Source organism: Phocoena phocoena, chromosome X (assembly GCF_963924675.1).
Source record: "Phocoena phocoena chromosome X, mPhoPho1.1, whole genome shotgun sequence".
Classification (NCBI taxonomy): Eukaryota; Metazoa; Chordata; class Mammalia; order Artiodactyla; family Phocoenidae; genus Phocoena; species Phocoena phocoena.
The window spans coordinates 46,537,439-46,552,052 of record NC_089240.1 but is presented as its reverse complement, the minus strand read 5'-3'; the positions used below and the strand labels follow the sequence as shown (position 1 = coordinate 46,552,052).

Here is a 14,614-nt window from a genome sequence, read left to right as displayed (position 1 = left end):
CTAACCCATAGAGTAAGGTCTTAGAGGGTAGTTGTGAGGATTAGAGATAATGGATACAGAGCATCCAGAGCAATACCTGATACATAGTAGGTGCCCAGTAAACAAGGTCCTTGTTATCATTGTTATTGTTGTGCCTACTTCCTCCAGAGCCTATGAGATTGAGAAGCGGTTGAGCACAGCAGACCTCTTCAAGTTCCCCAACTTTGAGACCATCTGTTGGTATGTGGGAAAGCATATCCTGGACATCTTTCGAGGTATGGAGCCCTTTGCCAACTGTCCTTTTTGCCCTGCTGCCCTGACCATGTGTGTGTGCACATGTGCACATAACCATCACCTCAAATCAAGATACAGTACCCATCACCACAAAGATCTTTGTAGTGTTACCCCTTTATAACCTCACCCACTCTCTCCCCCTGAACTATCCATAACTTCAGGAAACCACTAATCTCTTTTTCATCTCTGTAATTTTGTCATTTCAAGAATGCTATAAAAATGGAATCAAAGGATGCGATCTTTTGAAATTGGCTTTTTTACTAATCGTAATGTAGGGTAGGGCATGGATTTTAACTTTTTTATTTAGCAAAGGGGACTGAGAAAATTGGATCACAGTGAAATTATTCCTATTTCCTGCCAATTAAAATAAGAAACTCAATCGGTATAGTGTCAGAGTTCCCTGGACGTGCTTCCCCTGGGGACAAGGCCCAGTCCTGACTACCCATCATTGGTTTGGTTCCTGGGTATCAGCCCAGGTAGAAGCCAACCTGCTGGGTTTCCTCTTTCCTGGTCTGCTTGGAAATAGAGTGGCTCCCTTACTCAGACCTGAGATTCTTCAAGGTGACTTGGCCAGGAAGAGTTACAAAGAACCTCAGAGGCCAATGAGTACACTCTCTTATGAAGTACCTCAAGCCCTTATTCTGCCATCTAGACAGACCATCACTTAAATGTTCATTCAGAGGCTGGATGACTAACTGCTTATTATTTTCTGTTCTGAACAGCTTAGTTCAGTAGAAAATTCTTTATTGAGCCTAAATCTGGATGTTTGTTATAACCTCCTCCTGGAGTAACTCAGAACAAGGCATTAATGGCTCTTCAGATCTGTGTAGGTGGCAGTTGTCCTCCTGAGTGTTCACATTTTGAAAACCAAGAGGCAGAGTAGTGTAGAAGGAGCACAGGCCTCAGATTTAGACAGATGAGGTTTCAGTCTTGGCTTTGGCACTTACCAGGTGTGGCCTTTGGTTGTCTCTTTGCCTCTCTGAGCCTCATTTCCTGAACTATAAAATGAAGATAATGATATTTGGCTTATAGGGTTGGGTATAGGATTAAATGAGATAGTAGACGTCAAGGTAGTCATAAAATGAACACCATTATAAGAACTGAGATATGGAGTTGTGCTCAGAACCTTGAGCATTTTCTCTGGTTGCCTGAAAAAAACTAACAAGTCCTTCACTTCCCTGCATGGCTTCTTTGACACTCTACCTTCCTCTTTCCCCCTTTAGGTTTGCGAGAAAACAGGAGACACCCTGCCTCCTACCTGGTCCATGGTGGTAAAGCCCTGAACTTGGCCTTTAGAGCCTGGACAAGGAAAGAAGTAAATATACTTATTTCTCTACCTGCTTTAGAGGTCTACTCTCAGCAGGGACTGGCTTTGGGAAGATCCTCTGGGGACGTGGAGGAAACTAGGGGGGTTTGTGGGCTCCTAGGATTAGAGTAGAGGACTGGGCTAGGACTCCTTGGATTATATTTTTAAACCTTTCTTTCTGATTATGAAAAGTAATACATGCTTACTGTAGAGAATTAGAAAAATACAGAAGAGTGTAAAGAAGGAAAAACTTCACCTGTAATTTTAACTCAGAGGGAATAAACATTAACATTTGGGTATACTTTCTTTTGTTTTTTTAATATTCATTTTTAAAACATGATTGCTCTCACCCTGTACATATAATTTTGTATCTGAATTGGTTGGCTTATCTTAATTTTTCTGTGTCACCAGAGTTCTCCACAAACATTAATAGTTACATGATATTATTTTGCAGGAATGTACCATCCTTACCTAACCACTTGTTTATTGTTGCTTATTTATTTATTTGGGGGATAGTTCTAGAAAATCATGCAGTAAATAGCTGTTTGCATCAGTCTTTGTTCCTCATCTCTTGATTGTTTCTTCAGGGTAGATTTTTAGAAGAGTGATCACTAGATCAAAGTATGTGAAAAAATGTAAGACTTGATGCATACTGCCAAAATGGCTTTTTAGGAATATACCAATATCCATCTATCCAACTGAATACTAAACAGCTATAAAAGAGATTAAGAAAGCTCTCTATGTACTGATTTGGAAAGATCTCCAGAATTTATCATGTAAAAGTGTAGAACTGTGTGTATAGTGTGCTACCTTATGTGTAAAAGGGGGGAAAAGAAGAATTATATTTGTATGTGCTTGTATTTGACTGAAGACACAATCTGGAGGGATGCAGAAGAAACTAATAAAAGTGGTTACCTGTTGGGGTGGGCTAGGGGAGCTGATGGCAGGGTCAGATATATACTGAGGCTTTTCAATATATATCTTTCTATATTGTTTGATTTTTGAACTACGTGAATGGATTACCTACTCAAAATGTTGAATTTATTTAAAAACCAATTTTAAGAAATGCAAAAAAAGGAAATATCAATATATTCTTTTATGCTTCTGATACTCTTTGTAGATTCCTTCCCCTGCATACAGTAGCCTGAGGAGACTTTTCAGCCACTGCAGGCTTAAATGTGCACAATCTCCCCATTTCCTGTTGGCAGCCTTCCCCCCAGATATCCTTGGACTTCATGTTTTGGGCCTTCTTTTGCTCCCTGGACTCAACTGCACCTGGGCCTTAGCCTTCGATTCTGTTTTGCCACATCCCTCAGGTGTGGCTACCTTGGGTTTCATCTCTGACTCTGCATCCACACCTGACCCTCCCGCGAAGTGAACTTCAGAGTGACTCTGTCCTAGGAACACGAAAAGGGAGGGAGGTGGGTAGGTCCTAAGCACTCATGTCCTGAGCCAGGATGGCCTCAGGGACCAAAGGATGGCCCCAACAGTGTGACCAAAGGGAGCTGGAAGAGAGTAGGACACAGAACTGAGGAGCCACACTCATGGGAGAAGTCTTTTGTGAAGTGCAGACAACTTCTCTTTTGTGAAGAGAAGCAGTTGCTCCTTCACCCTTCCAGAGCCCCCTGGGCTGGGAGGAGGGAGCTGTCAAGGTTATCCAGCTGGGTCACATGGGTTCTCAGCCCCCATCACTGCCCAGCCACCAAAATAAATTCCAGATGGATTAAAAGAGTTAAAGGAATCAAACCATGGGAAGCAAGGAGGAAATGCTGAGGAATTTTTATCAGTCCTCTGGGTACAGAATTCAAGTCAAAACTGGTGGAAGAAGTCACAGAGGAAAAGTTTGAGCTGTCTGTCTGCATAGAGATGTATTGATAAATAAGATTGCAAATGAATTAAAAGAGAGACAATCAACAGGTCTCTCCCTGGGTTGCTGTTGGGCTAGCTGTGGGCTTGTAGCTGCTCAACATTGAGTTCTGTCCTCACAAGTGGAGAGGCTGGATTGTCCCCAGGGATCTTGCTGAGGTTCTTGACTTTCTGAGGGGTGTGGTTCAAGCCACAACTAAGTTCCTCACACCTCTTGACACTGTCCTTTATCAGGTATATGTTTTGCAAATATGTCCTCCCAGTCAGTGGTTTGTTTTAACAGTGTTTTTCTAAGAGAAGTTTTTATTTTTTAATAAGTCTAATTTATCAGTTTTTTCTTTTATGGTTCATACTTTTTATGTCCTAAGAAATCTTTGCCTAACCCAAGGTCCCAATGATTTTCTCCTCTGTTTCCTTCTAAAAGGTTTATAGTTTTAGATTTGACATTTAGGTCTGTGATCCATTTTGAGTCTGTGTGTGTGTCTAGTGCAAGATATGGAATGAAGTTCTTTTTTTGCATATGGATATCTGATCAGTCTAGTACCATTTGTTAAAGAGACTACCCTTTCTCCATTGAATTGCCTTGGTAACTTTGTTGAAAATCAGTTCATTTATGTGTGGATCTATTCCTCATGCCTTTTGTTTGACAGGCTCTGCCAGACCACGAGGATGAGATCCCAGAGACAGTGCGGACCGTACAGCTCATTAAAGATCTGGCTAGGGAGATTCGCCTGGTGGAAGTAAGAAGCATGGGAGCAGGGGAGGCGTTTGGGAAGGGCTCAAGGCTCAAGTGGCAGGTCAGGCTTTTGCAGTTGGCATGAGAGCTCAGGGGAAGGATTGGGAAGACCCCACCAAGGACCCTATTCATTCATTCATTTATTCATTCATTCAGATAATTATTATGTGCCTCAAGCGTGCCACATGTTGGGCTAGGTGCTTAGGATACATAAATAATACAGTGCCTGCCCACAAAGAACTCACAATCTAGTAGAGGAACCTGGGCAAAGTTAACCTGTCTGAGCCTCAGTTTCCTCACGTCTAAAGTGGGGATAACTAATAACTACTGAGGGATTATTAAGAGGATTGAGTAAGATAATACAGGTTGAGCACTAAGTATAGGGCTTGGCACACAGTAGGTGCTCAGTAAATTCTGCTGGTGGGTCATGGTGGTTGTGGGTGGCAGAGGTCATAGTAGTAGTAGTAGTAGTAGTTGTTGTTATTAATATTTTGACTCAGTCTCTACATTCTACAAAATGACAGTTCTCCCGGGTTGAAGATGATTACAAAGCCATGTTTCATCAGGTGGCATATACCACGAGACAGTAAGGTGCAGTGGTAAGAGACTCAGAGAAACTTGGGTTCTGGTTCCTGCTCTGTCATTTGCAAGCCTTTCAGAGCCTCAGTATCCTTATCTGTAAAGTGGGGATAACACCACCTTTTCAGAGTTTTGTTATGATTAAGAGCTAATGTATATAGAGCCCCTCGCACAGTGCCTGGCAGAGTAAGTACTCAATAAATGTGAGCCATTGTTATTAATAGACTGCAGCAAAGAGAGAACTCAGTGTGGGCTGGTGAAGTAGCAAAGGCACCAGAGGAGAATTGGACTTGAGGAAGTTTCAACTTTCCTTTAGCTCAGAAGCTGTAAGGTTCCATTTAGTGCCCAGGATATAGGCACTAAATCTGTGCTGAAGGGTGGTCAGAGTGAGCTACTGTGAAGTTGGGGTTCTAGCCTCACCTCTTGCAGCATGTTTCACTGCCTACACCATAGCTTACATTGTCCACCTCCTACCTCATTTTCCACCACTTCCATCTGTCAGAATCCTTCAGGGTTTTAGGCCTACCTTTTCTCTGGCTCTTCCCACTTAAACCAGTTTTATATACACAGAACTTTGGCCTGGTTGGAAGAGGACTTAAGAGATGGATCATATATTTTTCATTGGCTTTCAAATGTTTTGAAGCAATGAAATCCTTTTTTTCAAATGAAATCTTAATGTGGAAGCTCAATATATACAACCAATCAAAGCATAACTGCTATGAATAAGATGAAGGTGGGAGGCTAGTAGCAGAATTAGGACTAGAACCGCTGTCCTGCTCTCAAATCCTGTGGTCCTTAGAGTTGGAACCACACATTTTAGTACTCAATTATTTTCTGTCTCATGTCAGCTGCGCTTGGAGTCTTTTCCTTTCCGGTTTTGACAGTAGTGCTGAGCTTTTCCTCTGCTCGTCTTCTCCTTACTCGTCAATGGCTAGGTAAAGAAATGCCACCCAGTAAATTCTTGATGACTTATTGTGCCAAAACTAGGGTGTGCATAAGTGCATATGTGGAGCATCTTTAAGCCCCTTCACGGCAGTACTGCCAGTGCCATAAACATACCTCTGCTCTTAGTGCAGAGTGAACCCTTGAGTAAGCTCTAACCCCCTCATGTACTAACACTCTTGTAGGATATCTTCCAACAGAACGTTGGGAAGACAAGCAATATCTTTGGGCTGCAGAGGATCTTCCCAGCCGGCTCCATTCCCTTAACCAGGCCAGCCCATTCCACTTCAGTATCCATGTCCCGGCTGTCACTGCCCTCCAAAAGTGGTTCAAAGAAGAAAGGCCTGAAGCCCAAGGAATTCTTCAAGAAGGCAGAGCGAAAGGGCAAGGAGAGCTCAGCCTTGGGGCCTGCTGGCCAATTGAGCTATAATCTCATGGACACTTACAGTCATCAGGCACTGAAGACAGGCTGTTCCCAGAAAGCAAAGGTGGGTGCTGGCCCTTGGGTTCAGCCCAACCCTTTTGGGTCCCTTGGAAGAGCAGGGTATAAAAAGGATAGGCTCTCCTGTCCTCCCACCTCCCTTAGGGCCCCTGGTGTTTGGCTACCAGTCCCACTCATTTAACAGACATTTATTGAGATCTTGTCTATGCTGGGCACTGTGATAGGTGCTGTGGACATAACCCTCAAGAGGCTGACAGGCTAGTGAGAAAGATAGGCATAAAAAGAAATTAGTGCAATGAAGCGTTGTGGATGCCACGATCAAGGGTATGTGTGGGACCCTGAGACACGGGAGGGGATGATTCTATCTGGGTAGGGGCGATGGTCAGGAGCTCTTCTCAGTAAACATGACACTTGAGATGAATCTTGAAATGCTGGGATGGGAATGACATTTGAGAGCATGGTATAGGAGTGGCAGGTTGGAGTCTTGAACAGGTTCTTGAGAAAAGCCCTCCTCCAGGGCTCCACCTTGCTTCAAGATTGTGGTGCCCTCCATAGGCATGTGAAGATACTCCACCTCTTTTTAGGGAACATGTTTTGCAAGATGGATAGGTTTCCCCTGAGCCAGCCATACATTCTCAGCCTTCTGCTCCTGTGATCATTTGGGTTGGGGGTGGGGGGACAGCATAGCAGAAGGCCTTGGTTCAGGTGGTTTTGACAGTGAACTCAACCAGTGAAACCAGAGGGAACTGGTCATTCTGATTCACATGGGAGTTCCAGACAGGTGACAACTGAGCCTCCTCCTCCTACAGTTCAACATCACTGGTACCTGCTTGAATGACTCAGATGATGACTCGCCAGACTTGGACCTTGATGGGAATGAGGGCCCGCTGGCCCTGTTGATGTCTAATGGCAGGTGAGGTGGGGAGAAGAAGCAGAGATGCTGGGATTGTTGGTGGCAATATGCCACTAAGACAAGGCATGGAATTGGGACCTGGGGCTGGGACATGGGTGAGGGAGGGACTGTGCTTGGGGAAATAACCAGATATTATCAGATAACATTCCTTAGTACAGAGAACCATGGTAGTGTTGGGGGTGGGAAGGGGGAGAGGTCTGGAACTAATTGGCAATCCTGAGAAAAATCTTATATAAGTTCTAGAAATTTCAGCAAGTCAGTGGATCAGAACTGTTGGTGGGAATAGGAGGTAGTACAGCATACTGGTTAAGAGCATTAGTTTTTTATATACCTTTTGCAATTCAGTTTTTAGGAACTTATTTTGCAGAAATATTTGCACAGGTGTATAAAGAGAAATATTTAGTAGTCACTGTATCATTGTAATAGTAAGCAATTGGAAACGTTCATCAATAAAGGTTGGATAAATAAATTATGGTACATCTATGGAATAGAATGCTGTGTAACTTAAAAAGAATGAGTTTACTATCTATTGACATGAAAAGATTTCCAAGATATATTTTAAGTGAAAAAATCAGGTTGCAAGATAATATATAGGAATAGTTCATTTTAATTTTTTAAAAAAGCACGTATGCACATATGTGTGTGTGTGTGTGTAAAAAAGCAACATACAGACCTTTTCCTTTAACCTTTTGAAGAGGTTTAAAATTTAATTTATGTGGTTTAAAATTCAAAAAGTGTGAAAGAATACATAGTGAAAAATTTTGCTCCCACTCCTCTCTGTTCCCCAGTTCCCCTCCTCATGGAAAACCAGTGTCAACGATTTCCTTCCAGAGATGTTTATACACATCCATGCAAATAAATATATTTGTCACATATTTTATACTTGTCACACCAAACTTGTAACAGTAGTTATCTCTGGAAAGTAGAATAGGGGAAGCAAGAGAGGAAATTTTCACTTCAAAAGCATTTGAATTTTATACAGCGAGCACATATTACTTTTCTTAAAATAATTTTTTTTTTCTGGTACGCGGGCCTCTCACTGTTGTGGCCTCTCCCGTTACGGAGCACAGGCTCCAGACGCGCAGGCTCAGCGGCCATGGCTCACGGGCCCAGCCGCTCCGCGGCATGTGGGATCTTCCCGGACCGGGGCACGAACCCGTGTCCCCTGCATCGGCAGGTGGACTCTCAACAACTGTGCCACCAGGGAAACCCTAAAATAATTTTTAACAGAATGTTTTCTAAAAGAATAAAATAAAAGCACGTCTTGGCAAAAAGCTCCAGCTTGGGAATCAAACAATCCCGAATTTGAATCCCTGCTCTGTCACATATTCACTATGTGACTTTGACAAGCTAATTAATGTATCTGCACCTCTCTGTCCTCATTTTATCTATTCTATAGATAAAACTTATCTTAGGGTTGTTGAAGGACTAAATGAAGTAATGCATGTAAAGTGCCTATCACAGGTTCTGGCACATAGTAAATGCTTAATAAATGGTCGCTCTTATGAATATGATGATGAAGTTGAAGATGAAAGGTGATGGTGGTGGTGGTGATGATGATGGTTGTGGGCATGGCCAGAAGCTAAGTAGGTCATCAGAAACCCTCAAACATGTAGGGAGGCAAAGGAAGACAGTAAAAGTTACCATCTGGACACTCAGAACACCAGACAGGAGCAGTCAAGAGTTAAGTAGAGAGTATGAACAGTGTAGGAACATAAGCGACAAGGATACCTTAACAGCCTTTTTGTAGGAAAAGATTGTTTTCAGATCCCAAGGGTGAGTGTAGTAGGTCTACCTGGCTGGGAAATAAGGGAAAAGGGAGTGTGAGGGCAGGGCAGATTCTGAAAGCAGCAGAGCTATCCTTGTTATTTGAGAACATAGTTACTGAAGAATAAGATTAGAGAGACTGTTGAGCATTGCCTTTGTCTAGAACCCATGGTTGGTCTGCTGGGGAAGAGAAAATTGAGAGTCCTAAGGGTCCAGCCTATAATGGCTATTGAGGACACAATGAGACATTTTTCCCTTCCTCACCAGTCTTTCTTGTGCTGCTTGTTGCCTTTTTGCACCTGCCAGAGGCTGCTGCTAAGTGAACCTAGGGAGTCAAGGTATAGAAATATTTATAGATGATATGATATTATGTCTGATCTTTTCTCCAGAATAATGCCATGTTTTGTGGGGACTGAGGTGTAGATGAAACAAGATTGGCTGTGTGTTGATAATTGCTAAAACTTAGCTGGGTCATAGGTACATGGAAGTTTTTAATATTTTATATATGTTTGAGATTTTTCATTATTAGAAGTTAATAAAAGATCAAGGTTAAATAGCTACCATTTATTGAGCACCTGCTCTGTGTCAGACTCTGTCTTATACATTTACATACATTATTTTATTTAGTCCTCACAACAACCCTGAGGGTAAGTGTTGTTATCCCCATTTTACTAATGTGGTAAAGTGAGGCCCAGAGAACTATAAGATTAGCTACCATTGGGCCACTTGCCATGTGTCAGTCTCTACATTAGCTCATTAATCCTCCCAGCAACCCTATGAGGTAGAAAACAGCTAATTCACTAAAATCCAGTTCACCAAATGACTATTTGCTGAATGTGTCAAGTGTACTGATTTACCAAAAACTTGTTTGTCTTAACTGTAAGGCTTATTTGAGCAGTCTGTACTGGTTAATATTGTTTACCATGTGTAACAGGATTATTTAAGCCACTTTTGAGTTCTTTCTACTCCCTTTATATATTTTAACAGCTTTTTTGAGGTATAATTTACATACCATACAATTAACCTGTTTAAAGTGTACAATTAAATGACTTTTAGTAAATTTAAAGAATACGCTGCCATCACCACAGTATAATTTTGGAACATTTCTATCACACCAAATAGATCCCTCATATCCACTTACAGTCAGTCCTGGTTCTCTTCCCCAGGCCCAAGCAACCACTAATCTACTTTCTATCTCTATGGATTTGCCTTTTAAGACACTTCATATAAATGGAATCATACATATGTAGTCTCTTGTGTCTGGCTTCTTTCACTTAACAATGTTTCTGAAGTTCATCCATGATGTAGAAGTATCATTAATTTGTTCCTTTTTATTGCTCAATAGTATTCCATGGTGTGGCTATACCACATTTAGTTTATCCATTCACTAGTTGATGGTCATTTGGATTGATTATGCTTTTTGGCTACTATGAATAATGGTGCTATGAGCATTTGAGTACTAGTTTTTGTGTGGACATGTTTTTGTTTCTCAGGAGTAAAATTTTGGGTCATATGGTAACTCTGTTTAGCTTTTTAAGCAATTGCCAAAATTTATCCCAAAGCGTGTACCATTTTACACTCCTACCAGCAATTATGAGTTTCTCCATATATTGGCTAATGCTTGTTATTGTCTGTCTTTTTGATTATAGCCATTCTGATGGATGTAAAGTGGTATCTTATTATGGTTTTGATTTGCATTTCCCTAATGACTAATAATGTTGAGCCATTTATATATCATCATTAGAGAAATGTCCATTCAGATCTTTTGCTTATTTTTTAATTGGTTTTGTTTGTCTTTTGTTGCATTCTAAGAGTTATTTAAATATTCTGGATACAAATCCTTTTCTAGATAAATGATTTACAAATATTTTCTCCTAGTCTGTGCCTTGTCTTTTCATTTTCTTAATGGTGTCTTTTGAAGCACAAATGTTTTGAATTTTACCTAATCTCAGGCCACAAAGATATTTTCCTATATTTTCTTCTAGAAGTTTTATAGTTTTAGCTTTTACATTTAGATCTATGATCCATTTTTAATTTTTGTGTATGATATGAGGTAAGAGTACACATTCATTTCTTTGCATGTGATATCCACTTATCTCAGCATCATTTGTTGAAAAGACTATTCTTTCTCCACTGAATTGCCTAATAAGCACCTTTGTCAGAAATCAGTTGACCAAAAATTTAAGCATTTAGTTCTAGGCTCACAGGTCTGTTCCATTGATGTGTATGTCTATCCTTATGGCAATATCACGTTACCTTGATTACTGTAGCTTTATAGTAAATTTTGAAATTGAGTAGTATAAATCCTCTAACTTTGTTCTTTTTTGAAATTGTTTTGGCCATGTTAAGTCCTTTGTATGCCCATATACATTTTAGTATCAGCTTATTAATCTCTACAAAACTAGATGGATTTAGATAGGATTGCATTGAATCTGTAGATCAATTTGGGTAGAATTGCCATCGAGTGTGACTGTTTTTATGTTCACCTTCACTCTCTCTCCAGTACCAAGAGGGTAAAGAGCTTATCCAAGTCTCGGCGAGCCAGGATCACAAAGAAGGTAGACAAGGCTAGGCTGGTGGCAGAACATGTGATGGAGGATGAATTTGACTTGGATTCAGATGATGAACTGCAGATTGACGAGAGACTGGGAAAGGAGAAGGCAACCCTGATAATAAGACCAAGTGTGTACTTGTTCTTTTTCTTTCCTGCCCTGCCCATTTCAGTTTGTTTTTGGTCTGCTTGATAGACTCAAGACCTTAGGCCTGAGCTTGTTGACATTCTGATTTACCAGCTCTGTAGGCTTCCATGTGTCCTTTGCTCTAGAGATTTATTTCCAAACCTCCCTAAATTACTTGTCTGTGGTCATTACTTTCAGGAAAATTATAGTCTTATTCTCTTTCCCCTGGGTGTTTGGCTCAGATGCTAATCTTAGCTTCGTGATAAGTGCATTCCATTGCTTTCTAGAATTTCCCCGAAAGTTGCCCCGTGCGAAGCCTTGCTCTGACCCCAACCGAGTTCGTGAACCAGGAGAAGTTGAGTTTGACATTGAGGTAGGGGCCTGCCCTGTTTCTAATCTTCTGCTCATTCTGGTTACATAGACAGAATACAGATTGTCATTCTAGTTGAGGGTGGGGGAGAGATCCTATGCATTCCATTCCTAAAATATTTATAAAGTGAAAGATTGTGGGCTAAGTGCTCCTGAACATATAAGTGGAAGATTATACTTTAGTTGAAATATTTTTAAAATTCTTTAATATAGAGTAGAATAAAAGGCAGTGTGATGTAGCAGAAAGAGTATCTGATTTGGAATATCTGATTGTGACTTTACACAAATTATTTAACTTCACTGAGCCTTAGTTTCCTTATCTGTAAAATGGGAGTTAGACTTGCCTCACAAAGATGCTGTGGAGATTAAGATGAAAGAACAAATATTCTGCTTGGTACTTGGTAGATACTTGGTGCTCAGAAGATATTAGTATCAGGAGTGAGACTGTCAACCCTGTATTGGGGCCTTACCAGACCAACCCTGGGCAGCTGAGGTGATATCCTTTTTCTCCAACAGGAGGACTATACAACAGATGAGGACATGGTAGAAGGGGTCGAAGGCAAGCTTGGAAACGGGAGTGGAGCTGGTGGAATTCTTGATCTGCTCAAGGCCAGCAGGCAGGTGGGGGGACCTGACTATGCTGCCCTCACGTGAGTACTGGCTTTTATCTCCCCTTTCTAGGTGTTCAGACAGCACACACCCCCACCTGCCACCCAAAGGGCTAGGTCAACCAATCAGTAGATATTAATTGGGTCATTTAAAGGGACAAAAAAAAATAAAATAAAATGACAAAAATTAGCCAGGGCATTTGGGCTGAAAGAACAAAGTAGACATGAAATCTGTCCCGAGGTACTTAAGATCTGACTGAGAGAGGATAATACGGACTTCAAGGGTAATAAGTTTGGGGGTTTTTGGAAGTTAGAAGAGGCATGGAAGGAGAGCTGGGCCTTTTCTGGGCCTTGCTTTAAGAAAAAAGAAAAAGGAAAGAATGCAGCATTGGTGAACAGGAAGGGAGGTGCACCCCTCTTTTTGCCATCTTGCCTGCTGTCTATGGAGAGACGAGTCAAGAAGGACTGGCCTTTTTATGAAAATAGTCTTTGATACTATTTTGATCTTTAGTGTGGTTTCTGGTTTTTCGCCTGGGATGGTTCTCTCCTCCTTCCTCCCACCCTGACCCCGGCAGCTGTTGTCCCTCCTCCCTGACTCTTCCGATGACTGATTTCCTCTGACAACTAGAGAAACTCCCTCAGCATTTCTCCTCTGTCCCTTGCAGCGAGGCCCCTGCCTCTCCCAGCACTCAGGAGGCCATCCAGGGCATGCTGTGCATGGCCAACCTGCAGTCCTCATCATCCTCGCCAGCTACCTCCAGCCTGCAGGCCTGGTGGACCGGGGGGCAGGACCGAAGCAGTGGGAGTTCCAGCAGTGGGCTGGGCACAGTGTCTAGCAGTCCTGCTTCCCAGCGCACCCCAGGGAAGCGGCCCATCAAGCGGCCAGCGTACTGGAGAACCGAGAGCGAGGAGGAGGAGGAGAACGCCAGTCTCGATGAACAGGACAGCTTGGGAGCATGCTTCAAGGATGCAGAGTATAGTAAGGGCAGCTGAGCACTTGAGTCCAGGCCAGGAGGGCTCCCCACTAGCCCCAGGCTCAATCCCAAATCCAATCCAGGACAGCCTGTAGTGAGCAAAGGCCTGGCCTTAAACCTGATACTTGGTTTCTCTGTGCTGTATTTTCTTAATCTATAAAATGGGGATATCTCACAGGTTGATGTAAGAATTAGAGATGATGCTTGCACAGAGCACCTGGCACTGTGTCTTGTTCATGGGAGGCCCTCAGAAAATGGTAGCTATTATAATTAGCTATTAACCATTTTTAGCATTGTCCAATCTTCACTGCTGGTGACTCTTTTTTCCCTCTTGCCTATTTTACTTCCATTACCTGTATCATTTGTATTATGTGTCATTCAGTTCATCCCTTGCAAAGGTTTATGATGACTTTTCGGTGGGCTTTTCACATTTAATAGATGACTCCTTTTTTGTAAAGTAAACTTTGTTGAGTACTACAATGTATGAAGCACTTTTTTGTATAGTGCAGCTGACTTTAATGTAGGTTTTTGTTTTAATACTATTTTAAAAATTAATCCTCATTGACCAAAATTAGAACAAGACAGAGAAGGCAGAAATTTCCTTTGACTAACACTCTTCCCCCTCTGAGAAAGGTTATCCAAAGGTAACCTTTGTTATCAGTTTGATGTATACCTTTTATTTTCTTGTGTTTATACCCATATGTAGACATAAATAGATAGAGGTATAGTTTGGTTTAGTGTGTGTGGTTCTACAACTTACTTGGATATCTTTCAGCATCAGTACCTAGAGATACACTTCATCAATGCATTGAGATCTACCTGCTGCATAGTAGTCTGTAACATAGGTATACCATCATATGTTTAACTGTTTCCTACTGATTATCATTTAGGTTGTTTCTAATTTTTAGTGTTTTGAAAATTCTTATAAATAACCTTTTGTGCCCACGTGCCCGTTAACATTTCTGTAAAGTAGCTAGACCTGCTGAGTTGAAGGTATGTACGACATAAATGTTGATAGTGCTGAATTCCTTCCAAAAAGGTCAGTATATGAGTGGTGTATGAGATATACCTGTTTTCCCACAGCCTTACCAACAGTGGATGTTATCAGCCTTTTTAATTTTGGCCAATCTGATGGCAAAAAATGGTGTTGCAGTTTGTTTG

At 41.6% G+C, this 14,614-nt stretch overlaps 1 protein-coding gene across 2 annotated transcripts in view; it reads left to right on the top strand.

Annotated features, from left to right (window-relative positions):
- PHF8 (PHD finger protein 8) overlaps window positions 1-14,614 on the top strand; it is a 102,270-nt gene that overhangs the window by 44,435 nt on the left and 43,221 nt on the right. The window contains exons 9-17 of one of the 2 annotated variants that reach the window (XM_065900610.1): window positions 148-254; window positions 1,497-1,588; window positions 4,096-4,185; window positions 5,888-6,190; window positions 6,954-7,057; window positions 11,328-11,506; window positions 11,790-11,875; window positions 12,388-12,521; window positions 13,145-13,458. In XM_065900610.1, coding sequence (XP_065756682.1) covers window positions 148-254; window positions 1,497-1,588; window positions 4,096-4,185; window positions 5,888-6,190; window positions 6,954-7,057; window positions 11,328-11,506; window positions 11,790-11,875; window positions 12,388-12,521; window positions 13,145-13,458 — 1,409 coding nt within the window. The remainder of the gene's footprint in view (window positions 1-147; window positions 255-1,496; window positions 1,589-4,095; window positions 4,186-5,887; window positions 6,191-6,953; window positions 7,058-11,327; window positions 11,507-11,789; window positions 11,876-12,387; window positions 12,522-13,144; window positions 13,459-14,614) is intronic. The other variant, XM_065900609.1, reaches the window with a different exon arrangement.